The sequence below is a fragment of the Ailuropoda melanoleuca genome, chromosome 2 (assembly GCF_002007445.2).
Source record: "Ailuropoda melanoleuca isolate Jingjing chromosome 2, ASM200744v2, whole genome shotgun sequence".
Lineage (NCBI taxonomy): Eukaryota > Metazoa > Chordata > Mammalia > Carnivora > Ursidae > Ailuropoda > Ailuropoda melanoleuca.
The window spans coordinates 86603207-86628387 of record NC_048219.1 but is presented as its reverse complement, the minus strand read 5'-3'; the positions used below and the strand labels follow the sequence as shown (position 1 = coordinate 86628387).

The 25181-nt window shown below is 38.5% G+C and overlaps 2 protein-coding genes across 14 annotated transcripts in view; one reads left to right on the top strand and one right to left on the bottom strand.

Moving 5' to 3' along the window:
- The window catches only part of PDZK1 (PDZ domain containing 1), a 49179-nt gene extending 35408 nt beyond the window's left edge, over window positions 1-13771 (top strand). For both annotated transcript variants that reach the window (XM_034642905.1, XM_019805213.2), the window contains exons 7-9: window positions 2560-2796; window positions 11522-11812; window positions 13388-13771. In XM_034642905.1, the coding sequence (XP_034498796.1) occupies window positions 2560-2796; window positions 11522-11812; window positions 13388-13441 (582 nt within the window). In that variant the 3' untranslated portion in view covers window positions 13442-13771. The remainder of the gene's footprint in view (window positions 1-2559; window positions 2797-11521; window positions 11813-13387) is intronic.
- Window positions 10604-25181, bottom strand: part of LOC100482276 (Golgi pH regulator) — a 60713-nt gene continuing 46135 nt past the window's right edge. For 9 of the 12 annotated variants that reach the window (XM_034642937.1, XM_034642949.1, XM_034642974.1 and 6 more), the window contains 4 exons: window positions 17939-18034; window positions 16164-16253; window positions 15170-15235; window positions 14400-15066 (listed from right to left, as the gene is read on the bottom strand). In XM_034642937.1, coding sequence (XP_034498828.1) covers window positions 14836-15066; window positions 15170-15235; window positions 16164-16253; window positions 17939-18034 — 483 coding nt within the window. In that variant the 3' untranslated portion in view covers window positions 14400-14835. Of the gene's footprint in view, window positions 11395-14399; window positions 15067-15169; window positions 15236-16163; window positions 16254-17938; window positions 18035-25181 lie in introns of those variants that run through there. The other 3 variants (XM_011231470.3, XM_002924553.4, XM_034642992.1) reach the window with 2 other exon arrangements.

Sequence of the window (25181 nt, the reverse complement as noted above, 5' to 3'; positions counted from 1 at the left end):
AGACGCTTAACCGCTGTGCCACCCAGGCACCCCAATTAATGGGTTTTTAAATAGTTGTACAACCATAACTGAAGAATAATTGATATTGGAACAAAGTCAGGCTGAATAGATGTCTCCAATGGTATGCTTCTTACCCTAAGCTAGTTTATTACCAAATTTGCATGGAGACATGGAAAACATTTAACATACTTAAGTCATACAAATGGCTTAATGTGTTGATGGATAATTAATTTACTAGAGATTATAATATTTAAAATATCCAGTCAGGCTAGAAAGAAGAATAAGAACTAATAAGTTTAAGTTTAAACAAGAATAAATTTCAGGTACTAAACTAACTTAAAACTAAATTGTATGAATGCCAAATGGTGAGACCTGATTTGAGGACTACAAAAAAAGACCAGAAACCTGATGATACTGTAAGTAGCTGCCCCCACCCCCAAAAAGGGAATTTAAAGTTACTTTAACTGACACTTGGCTTTTGGAAATGATAGCATTACTGTACTGAGTTGTTCAGACCATACTTGAAATGGCCAGTAATGTAATCTTGGGCAAGTTACCCTCCCTGTGCTTGCTTCCCTAGTTGTAAGATGGGGATAGCTACCGTGAAGGGTTATATGAGGTAATATTTAGAACATTCAGACTAATGCCTGGCACACAGAAATGTTGTGTTTGTTAAATAAACAGTGTCCAGTTCTGAGAACCAGGACTATAAGAAGGGCAGTGTCAAGAAAGATAATCAGGGCAGAGGTTTTGGAAATCACCATGTGAATATTTAGTTTGAAAAAGCATAGACTTTGGGGAAGAAAGGAGAACATCTTCAAGAATTTGAAAGGCTAAATGGTAACTATGTAAGGTGATAGATATGTTAATTACCTTTTTTTGGGTTTTTAAAATTTATTTATTTTTAATGATTTTTTATTATATTATATTAGTCACCATACAGCACATCCCCGGTTTCCGATGTAAAGTTCGATGATTCATTAGTTGCGTATAACACCCAGTGCACCCGTGCAATACGTGCCCTCCTTACTACCCATCACTGGTCTATCCCATTCCCCCACCCCCCTCCCCTCTGAGGCCCTCAGTTTGTCTCAGAGTCCATAGTCTCTCATGTTTCATTCCCCCTTCTGATTACCCCCCTTTCTTTTAGATATGTTAATTACCTTGATTGCGGTGATCACCTCACAATGTGGATGTGAATCAAACACCAGCGTACACCTTGAATATGTACAGTTTGTCAATTACACTTTAATAAAGCTGGAAAAAACATGAAGCAAACATTGACAAACTTGAAAGTAGAAATAGACAATTCCACCATAATAGCTGGGAGACTTCAAGTTCCTGGCACATACTAGGCACTCAAATATTTGGAAGTGAATTAAAACTCATTAAGTGTTTAATGCTACTGTACTTATCTTGAGGATCAGCTGCTACTATCTCATACAGTTGATCTGCCTGTTGGGTAGTGATGTCAGAGGTGTTTTTGTATGTAATGAGTCACTGGTAACTTTCCACATTTTAAAGACAGAAAGAAATGTGGGACATTTGCAAGTATATCACTGAAAGGTCTGAAATTTAGTTGAACTGGGTAACTAGGAGTTCTTAGCTGGTGCTACTCTTGTTTAGAAAGGAAGATGTGGTCTTGTGGTTAGTGAGAGAGATGATAACCAGAGGACCCCAATCTAATTTTAACCAGGCTGCTGAACAGTACAATTTGGGGCAGAGCACACATTGTACTCACTTTCAATTTCTTGATTTTCTACTCCGTGCCTAATAAAGGGCCTGGATACTTGTGGGCAGCAATTTAACTGCTGATCCGGGATCTTACCATACCCAAATCTACCCTTTAAATTCTCTCAGTTAAAACCCACACTCTACTAAGCTTTTAATTCTTTCAAAAAATCAGTCCCATGTCTCCTGTTCTATGTCTCTTCGGTATTTCAAGACCATCGCTCCCTTCTTCACATGGATGGTCTGAGAATGGAGATGGATTAGAAGTATTTAAATATGGTGAGGAGTTTGGCATAACAGGAGTGTCAGCTCACGATTACAACAAAAGTAGTAAAATGAGGACAACAGATTACTCCGTGTACTACAGATGGTGATAAAAAATAGAGTTTGTTTCACTTTCTCTGATGTGTTTAAGGCCTGAGGACCATCTCACTGAGGAGGAAGGGCTAGACGAAGGGCTAGCCGGAGCTACAGGGCAAGTCACCCAATGTGTGTCCTCTCCCACAGGGAGGCGGCCTACGGGTGGTTAGTGATTTGCTATCACAAAGCCAGAAGAAACTAGCATTTTTGTTCCTTATTTTTGGATCTTTGTAAAACACCCTGAACTGCTTTTATTTTGTGTATATGTGCATTTGTTTACTCCATAGCCAACTCAATCTTTCTTTATACCTTTCCTGGTTGGGGTAGTGTAGGAATTTTACTGCCCGCAATCAGATGTATCTGCCAGTGTCGTGCAACATACGCGACACTGTGTACATTGGGCACATTTACTAAAGTATAGCTACTCATGCTTACAATTAATGGTTTTTTCCCCTTTATTTTCAAAAGGCTCATTTTTCTCCATTTCTCTACTATCAAAGTCAAGAACTGCCTAACGGTTCTGTCAAGGAGGCTCCAGCTTGTACACAGGCTCCTGCTCTTGCTCCTGTAGAAGATTCCAGTCCAGATACTACAGAGGAAGTAGGAGATCACAAGCCTAAGCTCTGCCGGCTGCTTAAAGGTGAAAATGGCTATGGCTTTCACTTAAATGCGACTCAGGGTCGGCCAGGCTCCTTCATCAAAGAGGTATGGTCGTCTGGTTCCAGCAGCCCAATGAACACAGCCACGGTTAGGAAAGCCAAGGTTTCTCCCACTCACTGATGGCTTAGTGAAAAGGTTACATTGAGGCCTACACTGAGGGCCTCGCTTGGGTTTAAATAAATGCTGTCAAGGTCCTGTACCCTTTACGATAATGACTAGTACATCCTAAGCTCCCATCTTTTGTTTTTCTTGAACACCTAATTGTCTTTAGATACTTTCAAATTAAATAGATTCCACGACTCTAGTTGACAATCACTGGGAGTGATACTTGGTTACTTTTACGCATTTAGCCTAATGTCCCTAGCCTGTAGGGGCTGACAGTGAGACTAGCCCTATGGCTCTCAAGTTGGAAATGTACAAAGGGAACCTATGAAGGCAAATTAATGCCTTCAACCCAGAAGACATACAATATGATATTCAACCACTGTATTGTTACACATTTTTTTCTTCTGATGATCTTAATGATTTTTAAAAAATTGAAGTATAGTTGACATACAATGTTATATCAGGTGTACAACATAGTGTTCTAACAATTATATACATTACAGGTGCCCATCATTGGTAAGTGTAGTTGCCCCTGTCACGTACAGTTATTAAATATTGTGGACTGTATTCCCTAAGCTGTACTTTTAATTCCTGTGACTTATTTATTTTATAATTGGAAGTTTGTACTTCTTAATCCCCTTTGCCTATTTTGCCCACATCCCCCCATCTACCTCTGGTTTTGCAACCACCAGTTTTTTCTCTGGATTTGAGTCTGTTTCTGTTTGTTTTGTCTCTTGGATTCTATATATAAGTGAAATCAGAAGGCATGTGTCTTTTTCAGTCTGACTTATTTCATTTAACATAATACTATCTAGGTCCATCCATGTTGTTGTGAATGGCAAGATTTCATTCTTCTTTATGGTTGAGTAATAATCTACTGTGACACGCACACACACACACACACAACACATCTTCTTTATCCATTCATCTATCAGTGGGCACTTAGGTGGCTTCCTTATCTTGGCTATTATAAATAACGCTGCTCTAAACAGAGGGGTGCACAGATCTTTTCAAATTGGTGTTTTTGGTTTCTTTGGGAAATACCCAAAAGTGGAATCAATGGGTCTTTATGGTATTTCTGCTCTTAATTTTTTGAGGAATCGCCATACTGTTTTCCATGGTGGCTGCACCAGTTTACATTCCCACCCACAGCACCCTGGGCTTCATTCCCTTTTCTCCACATCCCTGCCAATACTTGCTATTTCTTATCTTTTTGGTACTAGCCATTCTGACAGGTGTGAGTTGATATCTCATTGCGGTTTTGATTTGCATTTTCCTAATAATAATGTTGAGCATCTTTTCCCATGTGTCTCTTGACTATGTGTGTGTCTTCTTTGGGAAAATGCCTATTCAGGTCTTCTGCCCATTTCTTAATTAGATTCTTTGTTGTTATTTGTTGTTGTAGGAGTTTTTATATATTTTGAATATCAACCCTTCATCAGATATATCATTTGCAAATATTTTCTCCATTCAGTAGGTTGCCCTTTCATTTTCATGCTTTCCTCTGCTGTGCAAAAGCTTTTTAGTTTGATATAGTCTGAATGGTTTCTTTTTGCTTTTATTTCCCTTGCCTGAGGAGACAGATCTAGAAAAATGTTGCTAAAGCTGATGTCAGAGTAATTATTACCTGTGTTTTCTTCTAGGAGTTTTATGGTTTCAGGTCCCATATTTAGGTCTTTAATCCATTTTGAGTTTATTTGTGTATGTGGTGTAAGAAAGTGGTCTAGTTTCATTCTTTTGCATGTAGCTTTCCAGTTTTCCCAGAACCATTTATTGACGACACTGTCTTTTCCCCACTGTATATTCTTGCCTGCTTTGTTGTAGATTAATTGACCATATAAGCGTGGGTTTATTTCTGGGCTCTCTATTGTGTTCCATTGATCTATGTGTCTACTTTTGTGCCAGTACTACACAGTTTTAACTACTGTAGATTTGTGGCATACCTTGAAATCCGGGATTGTGAGACCCCAGCTTTGTTCTTCTTAAGATTGCTTTACCTATGTGGGATCTTTGTGGTTCCATACAAATTTTAGAATCTTCTGTTCTCGTTTTGTGAAAACCATTATTGGAATTTTGATAGGAGTTTCATGGAATCTGTAGATTGCTTTGGGTAGTATGGGCATTTTAACACTATTCATTCTTCCAGTCTATGGTCATGGAATATCTTTCCATTTATGTGTGCCATCTTCAATTTCTTTCATTAACATCTTAAGAGTTTCAGAGTACGGGCCTTTCAAACCTCTTTCTTAACCTTCGTTAAGTTTATTCCTAGGTATTTTATTCTTTTTGATGCAATTGTAAATGGGATTTTCGTTCTTTTTTCCTTTTTTCTCAGTATTATTTAAGTAATCTCTACACTCAGTGTGGAGCTTGAACTCACAACCCTGAGATCAACAGTTGAATGATCTTCTGAGCCAGCCAGGTGCCCTCAAATGGAATTTTTTCTCAATCTCTCTTTGTTATTAGTGTACACCAACACAACAGATTTCTCTTTATTAAACTCGTATCCTGCACCTTTATCGAATTCACTTACTATACTAGTTTTTGGTAGAGTCTTCAGGGTTTTCTATATGTAGTATCATGTCAAATAGTGACAGGTTTACTTTTTCCTTACCAATTTGGATGTCCTTTATTTCTTTTCCTTTTCCAATTTTTTAAAAAAGATTTACTTATTTATTTGAGAGACAGAGAGAGGTGGGAAGGGGCAGAGGGAGACAGAATCCCAAGCACACTCCCCACTGAGTGTGGAGCCCAACGTGGGGCTCGATCCCATGATCTCGAGATCACAACCTGAGTGGAAACCAAGAGTTGGATGCTTAACTGACTGAGCCACCCAGGCGCCCCTCCTTTTCCAATTTTTGCAGCTATAACATTCCAGTACTACATCAAATAAAGGTGGTAAGAGTGGACATCCTTGTCTTCCTCCTGATCTTAGAGGAAAAGCTTTCAGCTTCTCACCATCAAGTATGATGTTAACTGAGGGCTTGTCATCATAGGGTCTTAATTGTGTTGAGATGTGTTCCTTCTAAACTCACTTTGTTGAGTTTTTATCATGTTGAATTTTGTTAAATGTTTTTTCTGCATTTATTGTGGTGGTCATGAGATGTTTAAGTCTCATTTTGTTAATGTGGTGTGTCATATTGATTTGTGGATATTGAACCATTCTTGCATCCCTGGGATAAATCCCATTTGATTATGGTTAATGATAATTAACCTTTTACTATGTTGTAGAATTTGGTTAGTTAATATTTTGAGGAATTTTGCATCTGTGTTCATCAGGTGTATTGATGTGTAATTTTGTGTGTGTGTGTGTGTTTGTCTGGTTTTGGTATCAAAAACTGGCCTTATAGAATGCTCACCTTGTAGAATGAATTTGGAAGCTTTCCTTCCTCTTCTATTTTTTGGAATACTTTGAGAAGGATATGTATTAACTCTTCTTTAAATGTTTGGTAGAATTCACCTGTGAAGCCATCTAGTCCTAGACTTTGTTGAGAGTTTTTGATTCTTGATTCAATTTGGTTACCAATCTGCTCAGATTTTCTATTTTTTCCTGATTCAGAAGATTCTGTTTCCAGGAATTTATGTATTTCTTTTTAGGTTGTCCAATTTATTTATTTTTATTGAAGTATATTTGACACATGTTACATTAGTTTCAGGTGTACAGTATAGTGATTTGACAAGTCCATATGTTATGCTATGCTCACTCACAAGTGTAGCCACCATCTGTCACCATACATTATTACAATGTCATTGACCATATTCCCTATGCTGTACCTTTTACTTCATGATTTATTCATTCCACATTCCACCATTTTTGTGTATGGTGTGAGAAAGCAGTCATTCTCTTCCAGCTGCCTGTCCAGTTTTCATAGTACCATTTATTGAAGGGACTGTCTGTTCTCCACTGTATATTCTTGCCTCCTTTGTTGATTAATTGACTTTATAAGTGTGGGATCATTTCTGGGTTCTCTGTTCTATTGATCTATGTGTCTATTTTTTGTGCCAGTACTACACTGTTTTGACTACTGGAGCTTTGTAGTATATCTTGAAATCTGGGATTGTGATATACCAAATTTTCTTCTTCTGTCTCAAGATTGCTCTGCCATTTGGCATTCTTTCGTGGTTCCATATGAATTAGTATTATTTGTTCTAGTTCTGTGAAAAATGCTGTTGGTATTTTGATAGGAATTGCATTGAACCTATAGATTGCTTTGGGTAGTATGAACATTTTAACAATATTTGTTCTTCCAAACTATGAGCATGGAATGTCTTTCCATTTGTTTGTGTCATCTTCAGTTTATTTCATCAATGTCTTTTAAGTTTTTTGCATATAGGCCTTATACCTTCTTGGTTAAATTTATCCTGAGGTATTTTATTCTTTTTGGTGCAATTGTAAATAGAATTGTTTTTAAATTTCTTTTTCTGCTACTTTATTAGTGTATAGCAACACAACTGATTTCTGTGTATTAATTTTATATCTTGCAACTTTACTGAATTCATTTATTCTAATAGCTTTTTGGCGGAGTCTGTAGGGTTTTCTATGTATAGGATGTCATCTGCAAATAATAGCAATTTTACTTTTTCCTTATCAATTTGGGTGCCTTTTATTTCTTGTCTGATTCTTGCAGCTAGATCTTCCAGTGTTATGCTGGATAAAAGTGGCAAGACGGAACGTTGTCCAATTTACTGACTTCTAATTTTTCATAATAGTTTCTTATAATCCTTTTTATTTCTATGGTGTTGGTTGTAACTTCTTTCATTTCTCATTTTGAGTCCTCTTTTTTTCTTGATGAATCTGCCTAAAGGCATACAGTTTTGTTTATATTTCAGAGAAGCAGCTCTCCATTTCATTGGTCTTTTCTATTTTTTTTTCTTAGTCTCTATTTCCACTCAGGTCTTTATTTCCTTTCTTTGACTAACTTTGAACTTTGTTCTTTTTCTAGCTCTTTTAGGTATAAGGTTAAATTGAAATGTTCTTGTTTCTTGAGGTAGGGCAGTATCTCTATAAGCTTCTTAGAACTGCTTTTACTGCATCCCAAAGACTGAGCTGTGTTTTCATTTGTCTCCATGTGCTTTTTGATTTCCTCCTTGACTTCTTGGTTGGCCCATTCATTGTTTAGTAATATGTTATTTGTGTTCTTTTTAGATTTTTTTCTTGTGATTTCTAGTTTCATACTGTTGTGGTTGGAAAAGATACAGGATATGATTTCAGTCTTAAATTTATTGAGACTTGTTTTGTGGCCTAACATGAGATCCTGGGGAATGTTCAAGGTGTTCTTGAAAACAATGTGTATTTAGCTATTTTATTTATTTTTATTTTTAATTTAATTTAATTTTTTTAAAAGATTTATTTTACTTATTTGACAGAGAGAGAGAGACAGCCAGCGAGAGAGGGAACACAAGCAGGGGGAGTGGGAGAGGAAGAAGCCAGGCTCCCAGCAGAAGAGTCTGATGGGGCTCGATCCCAGAACTCCGGGATCACGCCCTGAGCTGAAGGCAGATGCTTAACGACTGAGCCACCCAGGCGCCCCTATTTTTATTTGTATTTAGCTATTTTTGGATGGAATGTTCTGTATATACTTGTGAAGTCTATCTGGTCTAAAGTGTTGTTCAAAGTCACCATTTCCTTATTAATTTCTGTCTGGATGATATATCCATTGATGTAAGTGGAGTGTTAAAGTCACCTGTGATTATTGTATTACTGTCAGTTTCTCCCTTTACATCTGTTAATAATTGCTTTATGTATTCTGGTGCTCCTATGTTGGGTGCATAGATGTTTATGATTGTTATGTTGGATTATTCCCTTTATCATTAGGTAGTGCCTTCGTCTCTATCTACTGTTTTTGTTTTAAAGTCTATTTTATCTAATATAAGCATTGCTACCTTGGCTTTATTCTTGGCTTCCATTTGCATGGTATGTTTTCTAGCCTGTCACTTTTAGCCTGTGTCTTTAGGCCTGAAGTGAGTCTCTTATAGGCAGCATATAAATCGGTCTTGTTTTTGTATCCATTTAGTTACCCTCTGTCTTTTGGAGCATTTAGACCATCTACATTTAAAGTAATTATTGATAGGTATGTACCTATGACATTTTGTTAATTGTTTTCTGGCTATTTTTGTAGTTCTTCTATTCCTTTCTTCTTTTGCTCTCTTCCCTTGTGACTCTTGATTTTCTTTAGTGTTATGCTTGGATTCCTTTCTAATTTTTTTAGTATCTGTTACAGGTTTTTGGTTTATGGTTACCAGGAAGTTCCTATATAACATCCTAAATATATACAGTGTATATTAAGTTGATGGTCACTAAAATTCACTTTTTTTTTTTTTAAAGAGAGAGAGAGAACGCACAAATGAGAATGGGAGAGGGAGGAGCGGAGGGAGAGAGAGAGCCCTAAGCAGGATCCATGCCCCGAGTAGAACCCGATACAGGGGGCTGGATCTCACAACCCTGAGATCATGACCTAAGCTGAAATCAAGAGTCAGATGCTTAACCAACTGAGACACCCAGGTGTCCCAATTCAAATACATTCTAAAGGCACTACATTTTTATTCTTTTCCCTCCACATTTAGTGCATGTCTTATTTTACATCTTTTATTTTGTAAATCTCTTATTTATTAGTATTATTTTTTTTCCCTAAAGATTCTATTTTATCTATGTGACAAGAGAGACAGCCAGCGAGAGAGGGTACACAGCAGGGGAGTGGGAGAGGAAGAAGCAGGCTCCCAGCGGAGGAGCCCGATGCGGGACTCGATCCTGGAACGCCGGGATCACGCCCTGAGCCGAAGGCAGACACCCAACGACTGCGCCACCCAGGCGCCCCTTATTAATTATTTTTTTAGATATAATTGGCTTTACTACTTTTGTGTTTCAGCCTTCACACTAGGTTTATAAGTGGCTGATCTACTACCTTTACTATATGTTTGCTTTTATTGGTGAAATTTTTTCCTTTCATAATTTTCTTCTAGTTATGGCCTTTTCTTTTCCGCTTGGAGAGGCCCTTCAACATATCTTGTAAGGCTGATTTAGGGGTTGTGACTTGTTTAACTTTTGTCTGGGAAACTCTCTCCTTCAATTCTGAAAATAATATTACTGGTAGAACATTCTTGCATGTAGGGTTTTTCCTTTCAGCCCTTTGCAGGCCAGAGGCGGAGTGGGATTATATGTATAATCCCAAAGTTTCTACTGAAAAATCAGCTGATAGCCTTTATTAGATTTCCCTCGTATGTAGCCAGTTGCATTTCTCTTGTTGCTTTTCAGATTCTCTATCTTTAATCTTTGACATTTAAATTATTATGGGTCTTGGTGTTCTTCCTTGGGTTCATCTTGCTTGGGATTCTCCTGGACATCTGTCTCCTTCCCCAGGTTAGGGAAGTTTTCAGTTGTTATTTCTTCAAATAAGGTTTCTGTCCCTTTCTCTCTTCTGCTTCTGGGATCCTTATGACACGAATGTTACTATGCTTGATGTTGTCCCAGAGATTCCTTAACCTAAGCTCAATTAAAATTTTTTTTCTTTTTGTTTTTCAGCTTGGGTGCTTACCTGTCTTTCCAGATCACTGATCTGTTCTGTATCATCTGTTGATTCCCTCTACTGTATTTTTAAATTTCAGTTATTATAAAAATCAATCAGAGATAAAGAATAGATTTTCTGTTTCTTTTAGTTCTCACTGAATTCATTTACTCTTCCCTCAAGGCTGGTGAGCATCTTTATGACCATTACTCTGAACTCTCAGGTTGATTGCTTATCTCCATTTTGTTCAGTTCTTAAGTTTTGTCTTATTCTTTCATTTGAAGCATATTCCTCTGTCTCATTTTGTTTCACTTTTGGCGTTTGTTTCTATGAATTAGACAAAACAGCTACCTCTCCCTGTCTTAAAGGAGTGATCTTGTGTAGAAATGTCCCCAGTGTAGACTGCATGTACCTAGTGGCTTTGGGCGGAGCCAGCTCTGGTGGCATGGCTGAAGCAGGCACGGGCTGGGGTGATCTTGGGGTGCCCATGCCATGACTGCTTTGGTGAGACAGCTGAGGGTGGCCTGGCGTGTGCCACAGTGGGCCCACCTGGAGCTGGTGTTGGGCTAGAGTCCCAGGGTTTACTGAGGCGGCAGGATGGCTAGAGCACCTGGACCCTGGGCCTGTCTTGCACTATCAAGTTGGAGAGGGAACGTAAACAGCGGTACTTGCTAGTACCTATGACCCTGGAGAGTTTCCCTACCATTCGGTGGATGCTCTAGGGTTAGTAAATCGGTTCCCTTCATTGTCTAGCTGCTCTTTAAACTGCTGTTTTTTCCCTGTGCCCCAGGTCTGGGGAATCTGCGTGCAGACTCCTCAGTGCTCTCTCTCCCCACTGCACTTTGTAGTGTCAAGGCGGGGGGGTTCATCATTCCTGTGTCTCCATTTCTCCCGCTGTTCTCTATGTGGTCTGCTCGGTCGGCCCTCAGCTCAGAGTCTTCTTGTGCCGCCGTCTTGGACCCCTCTTCCCGTGGTACTCATTTGAGTATGGAAGTTGCAGCTTTCAGAAGCAGAAAAGTATTAGAGCACCTTTCTTCTGTACCTCAGGGAGAAACAACATGGTTAAGAATACATTTTCAAACTCCTCTCTCCTCTGAAGGGAAGCTAATCTAACATTCCTTTATCCATGTCGCGAAGTGATCATTCACAACTTCTTTTCACAGGTACAGAACGGCAGCCCTGCCGAAGTGGCAGGGCTGGAGGATGAGGATATCATCATCGAAGTGAATGGAGTGAATGTGGAGGATGAACCCTATGAGAAGGTGGTAGATAGAATCCAGAGCAGTGGGAAGAATGTCACACTCTTAGTCTGCGGAAAGAAGGCCTATGATTATTTCCAGGCTAAGAAAATTCCTATTGTCTCCTCCATGGCTGATCCGCTGGCTGCCCCTGCTGATTCCAAAGAAGAAACACTGGCAGAACCACAGCATGACTCACACATGGCGAAAGAACGAGTGAGTGGTGACAGACTTCTTTTAGTGTTCTAACCTATCAGGGTATGATAAAGTCCTTAATAAGTACACTTCAGATCTGTGTTTACCACAGATGTCCTAGAATACTAGAAAATGACAAAGGTAACAAGCAAGTCAAATTATTTTGGTGGAGAGGAAGTGGCAGGAGGACAAGCTGCTTTTTCATATCATGGAGTTGACAGTAACTGTCCAGAGAAAAATCAAGAAATAAAAGTTTATCAAAATTATAATGGAACCACCAGAAGAACGTGAATCAGACTACATACAAATTCTGGTTCTGCCACTTAACAGCCTTGGGCAAATGGATTTATTTGCTCTCTGCCTCACTTTCCCCACCTGCGAACCAAGGATAATTTGTAGGATTATTGGGATTATATTAACTATTTTTAAAAAATTTTACTAATTTTTTAAATTTAAAATCAATTAACTTATAGTATATTATTAGTTTCAGAGGTAGAGTTTAGTGATTCATCAGTTGCATGTAACACCCAGTGCTCATTACATTAAGTGCCTCCTTAATGCGCATCACCCAGTTACTCCAACCGCCCCCCCCACCTCCCCTCCAGCAACCCTCTGTTTGTTTCCTATTGACTAAGACTATTGGAGTGCTTCAAACGGTGCCTGGTTAATAATGGTAAGCATAAAACGAATGGTGGTGGTTAGAGACTTATTTTTAAGATAATTGGCAGGTATTTGTGTTTTAGTAATAGGGAGGAATAAGCATTACTCTATTTGGATTAAAATCCTTGACAAGCCTTTTATATTTTTGTCCAAGTTCATAAAGGAAATGTATGGCAAAGCCAAGACTCTAAAAGTTTTATATCATTCTTCTTTACGTTACATTTAATTCTACTCCATTTACATGAATTTTACAGATTGGTCATATAAATTAAATACTATTTGTGACTGAATACATACTTAGTTTGGGGTGCTATAATAAAAGACCATAGACTGGGTGGCTTATAAACAACACACCTTTATTTCTCACAGTTTTGAAAGACAGATTTGGTGTCTGGGGAAGGCCCTCTTCCAGGCTGTAGATGGCCAATTTCCTGCTATGTCCTCACATGGTAGAGGGGACATGGGGCTCCGTGGGGGGGGGGGCACTCTCTTGTAAGGCATTAATCCCAATCACAAGGGCTCCACCCTCATGACCTAATCACCTCCCAAAGATCTTACCTCCTAATATCATCACCTGACTTTCGGATTAGTATTTCAATATATGAATTTTGGGGAGATACAAACATTTAGACCACAGCACACACAAAAGCCACTAACCTTGCATTCCTGATTACTTAGCAAAGAAAGCATTCTACTTGTCTTTAAAAAATTTTATGTTCGTATTGCAAGTCAATTATAGGCCTATGCTAGCTTTATAGAAAAGATCTACAGATATTAAGAAATTTGTTAGTGTCAAACAGCAAGCTGGAAACAAAGCCAAGTGTGAAATTCAGGTTACCTGGCTTCTAGCAAGTGACTCTGCTCCCTGCCTTAAGTCATGCAACTGCTGACATTCACACTCTCGCACTTACAGATCTTTTGTTTTCTTTTGCACAGGCGCACAGTACAGCCTCACATTCTTCTTCCAATTCTGAAGATACAGAGATGTGATGAGAACAAATAATGGCTTTGGCTGACAGCTGTTTCTGGGTATTTAGTAGGAATCCTTTCCTGAAGAAAGAGCTGCCATCCATTTACTGTCTCAGAGAGGACCTCCTCTGGAAACCAGTTCATTATGTGGGACTGTCTTCTGTTGTCATTTGTCTTGGGGGTGACTACTGCAATAGATGGCTTATTTATGGTCAACTTAAGGCAGGACCCAGATTTCATGTGATCTCTTTCAAGCTTCAACTTCACTACATTTCCTCGTAATTCTATAGGCTCCTTGAGCACTAAAGATGATTCATACATGTGTATACGTGAGAGCTGCTATAAAGTATCTGAGCAGATAAGCCTATTAAAATTATGCTTTTGTAAGAATGTTGTGGTTGCTAAAATAGATGCCATTAAGAATGCCTGTAGAATGTACTTGAATCTTCCCTGTTAGCTGATAAAACCTTAACGGTGTTTTTGTTTTTGATAAACTTGCTTTTATGCTTTAACCTTCATTTTGCCTCTAGAAACCCAAAACATAATAAAATTCAGAATAAGATCTTAGGATTTCCTTAAATTGCATTTCTCAATGTTCTATAAACTTTCCAGCATTTTCCTGTCATGGATGGAGAAAGTAGGGGCTAGGATAGGAAAATGACTTATTCCAATTAACAGTTATTCATTGTTTTACTCCACAGCATGAGGGGCCGATGGAAAGGAAAAAATGAGACCTCATCGCCAAATTGATTGTACAGCAATTCACTCTCAAATACTACAGCTTAAAAGGAAATCAATAAAGATGATATACCTGCCTGCTCTCAGTAGAATCGATTTCAGTAGCGCACCATCCCGTCCCCAGACAAGAACAGAGAACCTGTTGATTATTGTAATGGGGCAGGGGTTGGCAGGGGGATGCCAGCTCGATTGCACAAGCACTCTACACCGCGCTAGCCTTGATAAAATGAAGCTAAGGCCGAAGGGTTACAATCTGATTTTAATGATAGTCAATCTTAAGGGAAAGCCATAACCTCCTCCATGTGAGCCTTGAACAGAAATTCTGGGTGTTCGGCCCGGCTACCTGAGACTTCCCCTTACCCCAGAGTTCCAGTGCATTCCCCCCACCTAGCTTCTTGGCTCTTTGCCATCCCCTTTCCCCCATGCCGCAGCAGCCTCAAACCCGCACGGGATTCTCTCGGCTGCGTGCTCGCTTGAGTTTACTTCACACAGTCATGTCCTAGCTAATGCTTCTCCTGATCACAGGACCCACAGAGCAGGAAGGCATCCGCTGAAGGCAGAATATGCTACCTCAGCATTTTGTTCAAGAAAACATTAGGCCCTGGTCCCCTCCATTTTTTCTCTTATATCCAAATTCTGACACCACTGGCCTGTAGCAGTCTGTAATGGGCATGAGTTCAAGGTGCCATATGCTTTTCTGGTGCCTGTTTGTGAGCCAAATAGAGGAACAGTATGCTGGAGAGAGCACTGACCAGGAAGATCACATCAAACCAACGGTGATAGAAGTTGAACTGTAGTTCTCCGAGGACTTCGGTGATTATGGTTCGGTATTCTAGAGGCATGCTCATTCGAATCAGTAGCACGGAGGAGACAAAGTACATGCCCTGTAAGTTAACCCAGGAGTCACTCTGAGTGGGGTGAGGGACCAAAGGGAACTGTTAAAATATTCAGAAGTATATACACTCCTGGTAGTTTACAGTTGTAAGCATAAAACTAGGTCATTAAACTTACCATTATCTGTGCTAATAGCAGGACAATGACATTGGAGGACTTACTGCTGGAGATGGCATAAAAGAACTGGAAAGAAAGGGAGAAGAACTTATGCAGTGCTGCTAGATTCTTGTGTCAAGAACATTAAGTAGCATAGTTAACATTTAATTAAAAGTGTCTCTTCCATGTAGCAAACCAGTACAGAACAACTGATATGATTAACACTGAGAAGAAGAGAAAGAGATTGATAGCAAAGGACCCAGCTAGGGTGTGCCCAGAAGGATAGTTGGTGGTTTTAAGAATTACATTATGACATGAAAGGATTCCAATCGCTATCAAACTTTCCAGAAACTATGTGATACAAATGACTTTCATATAAAACATTAAAACAGATTACTCCAGGCCACTCCAAGCCCTTGTAATTATTACTAGGCTCCTGAGCTCTTTCCTAAATTGTGCTAGATGCCTGGAGAGCCCTTCTCCTCTTCTCTCCTCCTAACCTCTTCACTCCTTTCATTCAAACAACTCTCGGATCTTGGGTTCCCCACACCTCTTCTCCAAGAGAAGACTTACCTTTTGCCTCCAGAAAGCCTTCCTATGTTTATCAGAAAATAGTCAAGCATTCTGCTTCTCCTACTTACATGTCCTCCTTATAAGGGACTCTCAAAGTTACTCTAATCTCAAATACATATCTTGTTCATCTATTCCAAGTATCTCTGGAGCTCCTACCATGTGCCAGTTTCTATTCCTCGATGCTGGTGCCACATCAGTGTACAAAACAGACCGTGATCTCATTTTATGACCTTTGGTAAATGTACTCATCTGATTGGTGTATGATGTAAATCCATCATCAGTTTATTTAGCAGTTTCACTTTTAAAAAATTTTATTGTAGGTCTTTTAAATATTTGTGACTATTAAGTTCTCTGAAGGCAAGAGTCTTAATTAGGTAAAATTATCTCCTGGTGCCACATGACATGCTGCAAATAATAATTTAGATTCAGTGATACAATATACCTTGGTAAGAGTGATCAGTAATCCTCTGATAGATGTGACGATGATTATTCCAACCAGAATGAAGGAAATGTGCTGAGACCAGAACTTCACCTGCCACCATAAAAGGAAGGAAAAGTACGTGTGAAATCTCTGTTGAGAGGCATGTGAAGGCTATTCTTCTGATGCATTCTGATCTCTTATGTGACTGAGAGGGAATTTCACTAGGACCTACCTGATTTAAAAAAAAATTTTTAGGGAGGGAGGAAAATGAATAAGGGGCAACAACAACACCTAGGAAGACTGCAGTAGATATCTTAATAAGCAGACTTAATCAAAACTTAGGACGGAAGCAAGCAAGTGCAGTGGTGATGAAAATAACACTAGTCAGTCTGAAGAAACACAGATGGAACTAATGATGCAGCTTTGATGTGTTAAGTGAAAAGCACAAACTAAATAGTAAATTAAATAGCAGCTAAATTATTTTTAACATCTGTGAATGATAGTCCCCTGATCACCCAAAACTTAAAGAAATTTTTCTTTTTATAATAAAAGAGTATGTAAATATTCTCAGCTATGAGACGTCTAGGAAATAGTTGACCTTTCACTTGAATTACATGATGTTACCTTTTTCTCCTCTTGGTTTGCTTCATAGTGGAAGGCAGCTGTGGGACCCTGTGCTTGATTCGGGTCTGAAAAGTATCTGTGGGGGAACTGCTATTACTAACATCTAAAAGATGTTATTCAGAATTCTGAAACGTGGAGTATACAGATGGATTATAGATGAAATACACACACCACAGCAACTAAATAGCCTCAGAAAGCTCTGGTGAGGAAGAACACTTCTAATAATTGAGCCTAGTAAAAATTTTAAAAGAGGAAAAGAGAACACATATGCAGCAATAGTGAAGCCTATTTTACGGTATAATTTATAAACTACTTGGAGGAAAGACACCATGCTCCTTCACATGAAAAAATTTACACTATTGATCTGTTATCAAAAAACGTGTGCTTTGAGTTGTTCGTCAAGGACTAGAGCTCAGGGGTTTGCTCTGGTTCATTTTCATTTTATCCAGCTACTGGGAGCATGTCTAGCTGAGGTGGGTAGCTGGGGGTAGCATGCAGCCTGTCACTAGAATCACAGCACAGCTAAATGGCCCTCTGAGAGACTCAGAACATGATTCTGGTCTTACTATCATAGCAAAGTGCTTATCAGCTGGAATTACTGTCCATACATAAATACACACATACATTTGGAAAATATATTCTTCTACAAATAAAGACATTAAACTTAAATTGGGACAAGAGTGTGTTTGACGACAGTGGTATTATAAAACAGGTAGAAAGAGGATTAAAACTGCACAGGTTATAGTCACCATCTTTAGCTCAAAGTCCACATTAATTAATTGGTAGTTTTTTACACAGACATAATTTCACTTCTAACATGGAACACTAATTAGTAATCTTCCACTAGAGGAATCAAAGGTGAGTTTTGGATTTGAAGATCTCAGAGAGAAGTATCCAATATTTGGTTTGGGAGAAAGTGGGAAGGGGTAGCTGGCTACAGAAGAGCAGAGGAGGAACTATAGAAATAATCAGCATGTAAGGCAGTAATAAGTAACAGCCATCACTTATGGTTTTATGTCCTTTACAAATCTGCCAGATGAATATGTCAAAAAACAGAGGAGAGTAGGAAAGAACAAAGGCAGAATTAAGGAAGGTATTAGTATCTTAACCATTTTAATTTATAACAGATAAAACAGAAACATGTTAAACTAGGATCTTGATACAACTCTTACATCAAATTGGATCCCCAGATAATTCACAGTGATCTCGATGCCTCTTGTGACAGGATCAGTTTTCCCAACTCGGTCAAAAACGATATTAATCGTTGCCTGCAAAGACATGGACCTTTATATTAGAGCATCTCAATAATCACTATTTCAAAAAGTGACTCAAAATAATCAATCAATATAACATATCTTACAGGTGGACGTTCCTAAAAATGCAATTTTATTCTCAATCTAAATCATATATAAGACATTTATTTTGGCTATTCACATATTGGCAAACCGAAGTCCTTATCGACCCTATCTTTCTTTTCTGTAAAGAATAAAAGGAAAAAAGGCTATGGCATATACACCTTAATTTCACAGAAGTTAGGAAGATAACATTCTGGCAGATGAAGTTTGAGTAACAGAATCAAGAATTCCAGGGTCATTCACTCTGATTATTTTCTGAATACTCTAAGAGCAATCACTAAAATAATGAAAAGAGAGTTATAGCTAACAGGCCAACAAGAAATCAGACAGAATTATGAAAAATACCCAATTAATCCAAAAGAAGGCAGAAAAAGAGGAAAAATGGAAAAAAGAACGGCTGGGACAAATAAAAAACATGTAACAACACAGATGTTTTAAATCCAACAATATTAATAATTACATTAAATATAAACAGTCTAAACCAGGAGTTGGCAAACTCTGACACTGTACTGATAGCAGCCACGGATGATAGTAGATGAATGGGCTTGGCTGTGTTCAAATAAAACTTTATTTACAATGGCAGGTGGTGGCTGGATTTGGCCTATGAGCTGCGGGTGGCTGAATCCTGGTCTAAACATGCCAATTAAATGGCAGAGACTCTAAGACTGGATAAAAAAGCAAGACCCAATTATATGTTGCTTACAAAAAACCCACTTTAAATAAAAAAGATACAAATAGGTAAAAAGTAAAGGAATGGAAAAAGGTATATTATGCTAACACTAATCAAGAGAAAACTGGAAGGTCTATATTAGTATCAGAGTAAATTTCATAGAAAAAATACTGCCAGGGATTAAAAGGGTCATTTCAGAACGAGAAAAGGATCATTTCAACAAGGAGTACACAATGACCCTAAACATGTATGCACCAAATAATAGAGCTTTAAAATACATAAAGCAGGGGTGTCAGGAAGATGGTGGAGTAGGAGGAGCCTGAGCTCATCTTGTCTCACAAACACACCAAGATAATAGCTACCTCTGGGCAACTCTGAAAACAACCTAAAAACTGATAGAACAGACCTTCCACACTTAACTGTTGAGAGGAGGCCACACTGAAAAGGGTAGGAGGGGCCGAGGCACACCTGGGAACCAAATCCCCTATGAGACTAACCACAAACAGGAGGGACACCACGAGCATAGAGAAGCAGAGAGGCTCAGACCCCACACAAGGCACCCCAGGCAGTGGGATGGTGAATTCCCAGTAACATCTGGCTTTGAAAACCAGTGGGGATTAACTTTGGGAGCTTTTAAAATCAGCAGGGCTTAAGTCCAGGTCCTTTAAAAATTAGCAGGGCTTAACTCTGGGAGAGCCAGAGGGCAATCAGAAACTAAGTCCCTGCCCTTAAAGAGCTGCAAAAAATAACTTGGCCGGAGAGACAGCACAGAAACAGCAGTTTGAAAAGTGCCTGGGTATATGAGAAGGATATTCATTTACTCATCTCAACACACGCTGGAGGGTCAGGGTGTCTTCTCTTCAGGAGACTTCCAGAACAAAAGTGCTGGTGGGCACCATTTCTCTTCTCCTTCCCCAGCCTAGATAGCCAGACACTTGTGGTAACTAGCACTAATACTCTCTACCTATCTTGCTAGCATACGGCCCAACTTTCACCTGGGGACCTGCCTGCCTCAGCAGGTGGCCCTTCAAAACAACTCCTGCCCCACCACACGCTGCAAGCAGCCTAAGCCAGGACTCACACCACTCCAAAAGTAACTGCAGCCCTGGAGAGACAGAGATAACCCTACACATCAGTGTGCCCACATTTCCAACAGCTGAGCCTCTTAGTTGGCTGTGCAGGGACCAAACCTTGCCCAGTGTGCCCACAGCAGGCAACGCAAGTCATTGCACCCAACTAAGGCAAATGCAACTCAGCCACAACAGTAGGGTGAATGCTGCCCACATAGGGGACACCCTTGGAGCACCTGGTTCTGGTGCCTGGGGCACTGCACTACAGGGAACCACAGGACCTCTTCTACACAAGGCCATTACTTTCAAGACCAGGAGTCACAGCTGACCCCCTAATACAGAGAAATAGACAGAGAGCTAGACAGAATGAGCAGATAGAGGAATATGTCCTAAATGAAAGAACAGGACAAAATCACAGCAACAGATCTAATGAAACGGAGATAAGGCAATATGTCTGGATAAAGAATTCAAAGTAATGCTCATAAAGATACTCACAGGACTTGAGAAAAAATGGATGAATTCAATGAGAACTTCCACAACCATAAAAAGGAAGCAGTCAGAGATGAAGAATTCAATACTGAAATAAAAAAAACACACTAGAGCGGTGCCTCGGTGGCACAGCGGTTAAGCGTCTGCCTTCAGCTCAGGGCGTGATCCTGGCTTTGTGGGATCGAGCCCCACATCAGGCTCCTCTGCTATGAGCCTGCTTCTTCCTCTCCCACTCCCCCTGCTTGTGTTCCCTCTCTAGCTGGCTGTCTCTATCTCTGTCAGATAAATGAATAAAATCTTAAAAAAAAAAAAAAACCCACACACTAGAGGCAATCAACAGTAGACTGGAGGATGCAGAATGGATCAGCAATTTGGAAGACAGGGTAATGGAAAGCAACCAAGCTGAACAGCAAAAAGAAAAAAGGGTAATAATAAAGGAGAACAGGTTAAGGGAACTCAGCAACACCATCAAGTGTAATAACACTCACATTATATGCATCCCAGAAGGAGGAGAGAGAGAAGGGGGCAGAAAATTTATTTGAAGAAATAATAACTGAAAACTTCTCTAATCTGGGGAAGGAAACAGCTATCCAAATCCAGGAAGCACAGAGAGGCCCTAAGAAGATTAACTCAAAGAGGTCCACACCAAGATACGTAATAATTAAAATGGCAGAAAGTAATGATAAAGATAGAATTTTAAAGATTTATTTTGAGAGAGTGTACACACGCAGGGGGAGGGGCAGAAGGAGAGGGAGAGAAAACCCAAGCAGACTCCCAGCTGAGTTGGGGAGCTCAATGTGAGGCTTGATCTCACGGCCCTGAGACCATGACCTGAGCCAAAATCAAGAGTTGGATGCTTATTAGCTGACTAAGCCACCCAGGTGCCTCTAAAGAAAGAATTTTAAAAGCAGCAAGAGAAGAAAAAAAGTCACTATGAGGACAACCCTATAAAGCTGTTAGCTGATTTTTCACCAGAAACTTTGGAGGCCAGAAGAGAGTGGCAGGATACATTCAAAGTACTGAAAGTTAGACCTGCAACCAAGAATACTCTACAAGGCAAAGTTACCACTCAGAAAAAAAAAAAAAAAGACAAAAATTTCTCGGACAAAAGTTCAAGGATTTAACCACCACTAAACCAGCCTTACAAGAAATGTAGAAGGAAATTATTTGAGTAGAAAGAAAGGCCATAATTATAAGAAAGTTATGAAAGGAAAAAATCTCATAGGTAAAAGCAAACGTATAATACATGTAGTAGATGAATCACTTATAAAGCCAGTATGGAGCAAAAGGAGTAAAATGATTTATATCTACAAAAACCAGTCAGGAAATACACAAAATAAAAAGATGTAAAATATGACATTATATACATAAAACACAGTGGAGGGGAAGTAAAAATGTAGTACTTTTAGAATGTTTTTGAATTTAAGCTTGAACTTAAGTTCAACCATCAACTTAATATGGATTGCTATACACCTAAGATATAACACATAAGCCTAATGGCAACCACGAATCAGAAACCTATAATAGGTACACAAAAAATAAAGAGAAAGGAATCCAAACATAACACTACCACAAGGGAAGAGAGCAACAGAAGGGACAGAGAAGAACCACAAAAACCACCAGAAAATAATGAACAAAATGGCAATAAGTACATAACTATCAAGAATTACTTTAAATGTAAATTGTCTAAATGTACCAATTGAAAGACAAATGGTGACTGAATGGATAAAAAAACAAGACCCATCTATATGTTCCTTTAAGAGACAAATTTCAGACCTAAAGACATATACAGACTGAAAATGAAGGGCTGGAAAAAATACACCATGCAAAAGGCAGGAAAAAAGCTGGGAAAGCAATACTTAATATCAGATAAAGTAGACTTTTAAGCGATGACTGTAGCAAGAGACAAAGGAGGGTGCTACATAATGATAAAGGGATCAATCTAACAAGAGGATATAACAACTGTAAATATCTATGTCCTCAACATAGGAGCACCTAAATACAAAAGCAACAATTAACAGACATAAAGGGAGAAGTTGACAGTAATACAATAATAACAGGTGACTATAACATTCCACTTACATCAGTGTAGATCATTCAGACAGAAATCAATAAGGAAACAGTGGCTTTGAACAACACATTAGACCAGATGGACTTCACAGATACGTACTGAACATTCCATCCAAAAACCATTGAATACACATTCTTTTCAAGTACATGTTGAACATTCCCCAGAATAGATCACAACTTAGGCCACAAAACAAGTCTCAATAAATTCAAGAAGACTGAAATCATATCATGCATCTTCTCCAACCACGATGGTATGACACTAAAAATCAATCACAAGAAAAAAATCCAAAAAAAATGCCAATACAGGGAAGCTAAATAACATGCTACTAAACAATGAATGGGTCAACCAAGAAATCAAGGAGAAAAAAAAAAACACATGGAGACAAATGAAAATGAAAATACAATGGTTCAAAGTCTTTGAGAAGCAGTAAAAGCCATTCTAAGAGGGAATTTCATAGCAACACAGGCCTAACTCAAGAAACAAGAAAAATCTCAAGTAAATAACCTAACTGTACACCTAAAAGAGCGAGAAAAAGACCAAAACCCAAAGCTAGCAGACGGAAGAAGCAATAAAGATTAGAGCAGAAATAAATGAAAGAGAGAGAGAAAAAAAGAAAAGATCAATGAAACCAGAACCTATTTCTTTGAAAAGATCAACAAAATTGGTAAATCTGTAGCCAGGCTCATCAAGAAAAAGATTCAAATAAAATCAGAAATAAAGGAGGAGAAATAATAACAACTGACACCACAGAAATACAAGGATTATAAGAGGCTATTATGAAAAATTGCCAACAAATTGGACAACCTAGAAGAAACAGATTCTTAGAAACATAATCTCTTAAAACTGAATCAGGAGGCAATAGAAAATCTGAACAGAGCAATTACTAGGAATAAAATGGAATCAGTAATAAAAAAAAAAACTCCCTCAAAACAGAAGTCCAGGATCAGATGGCTTCACAGGTAGATTCTACCAAATATTTAACAAAGAGTTAATACCAAAGAGGTGAAAGACCTATATCTGAAAACTGTAAAACACTGATGAAAGAAACTGAAGATGAATCAAACAAATGGAAAGATATTCCACGCTTGTACACCTTAAACTAATGTAACATTGTGTGTCAAGTCTACCAAAATAAAGAAGAGTTAATACCTATTCTTCTCAAACAATTTTTAAAAAAATATTTATTGATTTATTTTAGAGAGAGGTGGGTGGGGAGGGAATGAGGGAGAGGAAGAGGGAAAGAATCCCAAGCAGACTCCATGCTGAGCACGGAATCTGGTGCAGGGCTTGATCTCACCACACATGAGATTACGACCTGCGTCAGAACCAAGCCGGATGCTCAACCAACTCTGCCACCCAGGCAACCATCTTCTCAAATGATTTAAAAAAAAAAAAAAGAGGAAGAAAACTTCCAAACTTATTCTACAAGGCCAACATTTCCCTGATACCAAAACCAGACAGACACTACAAAAAAAGAGAAAATTATAAGCCAATATTTCTGATGTACATGGATGCAAAATTCCTTAACAAAATTCAGCAAACTGAAAAAAAAAATTAGCAAACTGAATTCAACAATACATTAAAAAATTGTTCACCATGATCAAAGAGAATTTATTCCAGGAATACCAGGGTGACTCAATATTCTCAAATCAAGCACGATAAACCACATCAACAAAATAAAGTATAAAACCCATATGCTCATCTCAATAGATGCAGAAAAAGCATTTTACAAAGTACAACATCCATTCATGATAAAGTGGATTTAGAGGGAACAAAGTGGGTATAGAGGAACACATGTCAGCATAATAAAGGCCATATATGAAAAATGCTTATTGGTGAAAATGAGTGTCATACTCATTGGTGAAAAATGGAGAGCTTTTCCTCTAAGATCAGGAAGACAGGGATGTCCACTCTCACCACTTTTATTCAACATAATGCTGAAAGTCCTAGTTGCAGCATTCAGAGAAGAAAAAAAAAAGGCATTTAGAATGATAAGGAAGTTAAACTTGCTATTTGCAGATAACAAGGTAATATAGGAAAACCTAAAAACCCCACCAAAAACTATTGGAACTGATAAACGAATTGAGTAAACTTGTAGGATACAAAATTAATATACAGAAATCAGTTGCATTTCTATATACTAAGTACCAGAAATTTAGAAAACGGTTCTATTCACAACTGCACCAAAAAGATTATCTAAGAATAAACTTAACCTAGGAGGTGAAAGACCTATTACCCTGAAAACTATAAAATATTGATGCAAAAAATTGAAGGCAACAGAAACAAATGGAAAGATACTCTGTGCTCTTGCACTGGAAGAATTAATATTGTTAAAATGTCCATACCACCCAAAGCAATCTACAGATTCCATGCAATCCCTACGTAAATGCCAATAGCATTTTTCACAGAACTAGAATGAATAATCCTAAAATTTGTATGGAACCACAAAAGATCCCAAATAGACAAAACAATCTTGAAAAAGAACAAAGCTGGAGGTCTCACAGTCCTGGAGTTTAAGATACACTATAAAGCTATAGTAACCAAAACAGTACAGTACTGGCACAAAAACAGACATATAGATCAATGGAACAAAATAGAACAATATCATATGATCCAGTAATCCCACTACTGGGTATTTACTGAAAGAATATGAAAACACTACTTTGAAAAGCTATATGCACCCGTATGTTCACAGCAGCATTATTTACAATAGTTGAGATACAGAGGCAACCCAAGTGTCCATGGATAGTTGAATGGATA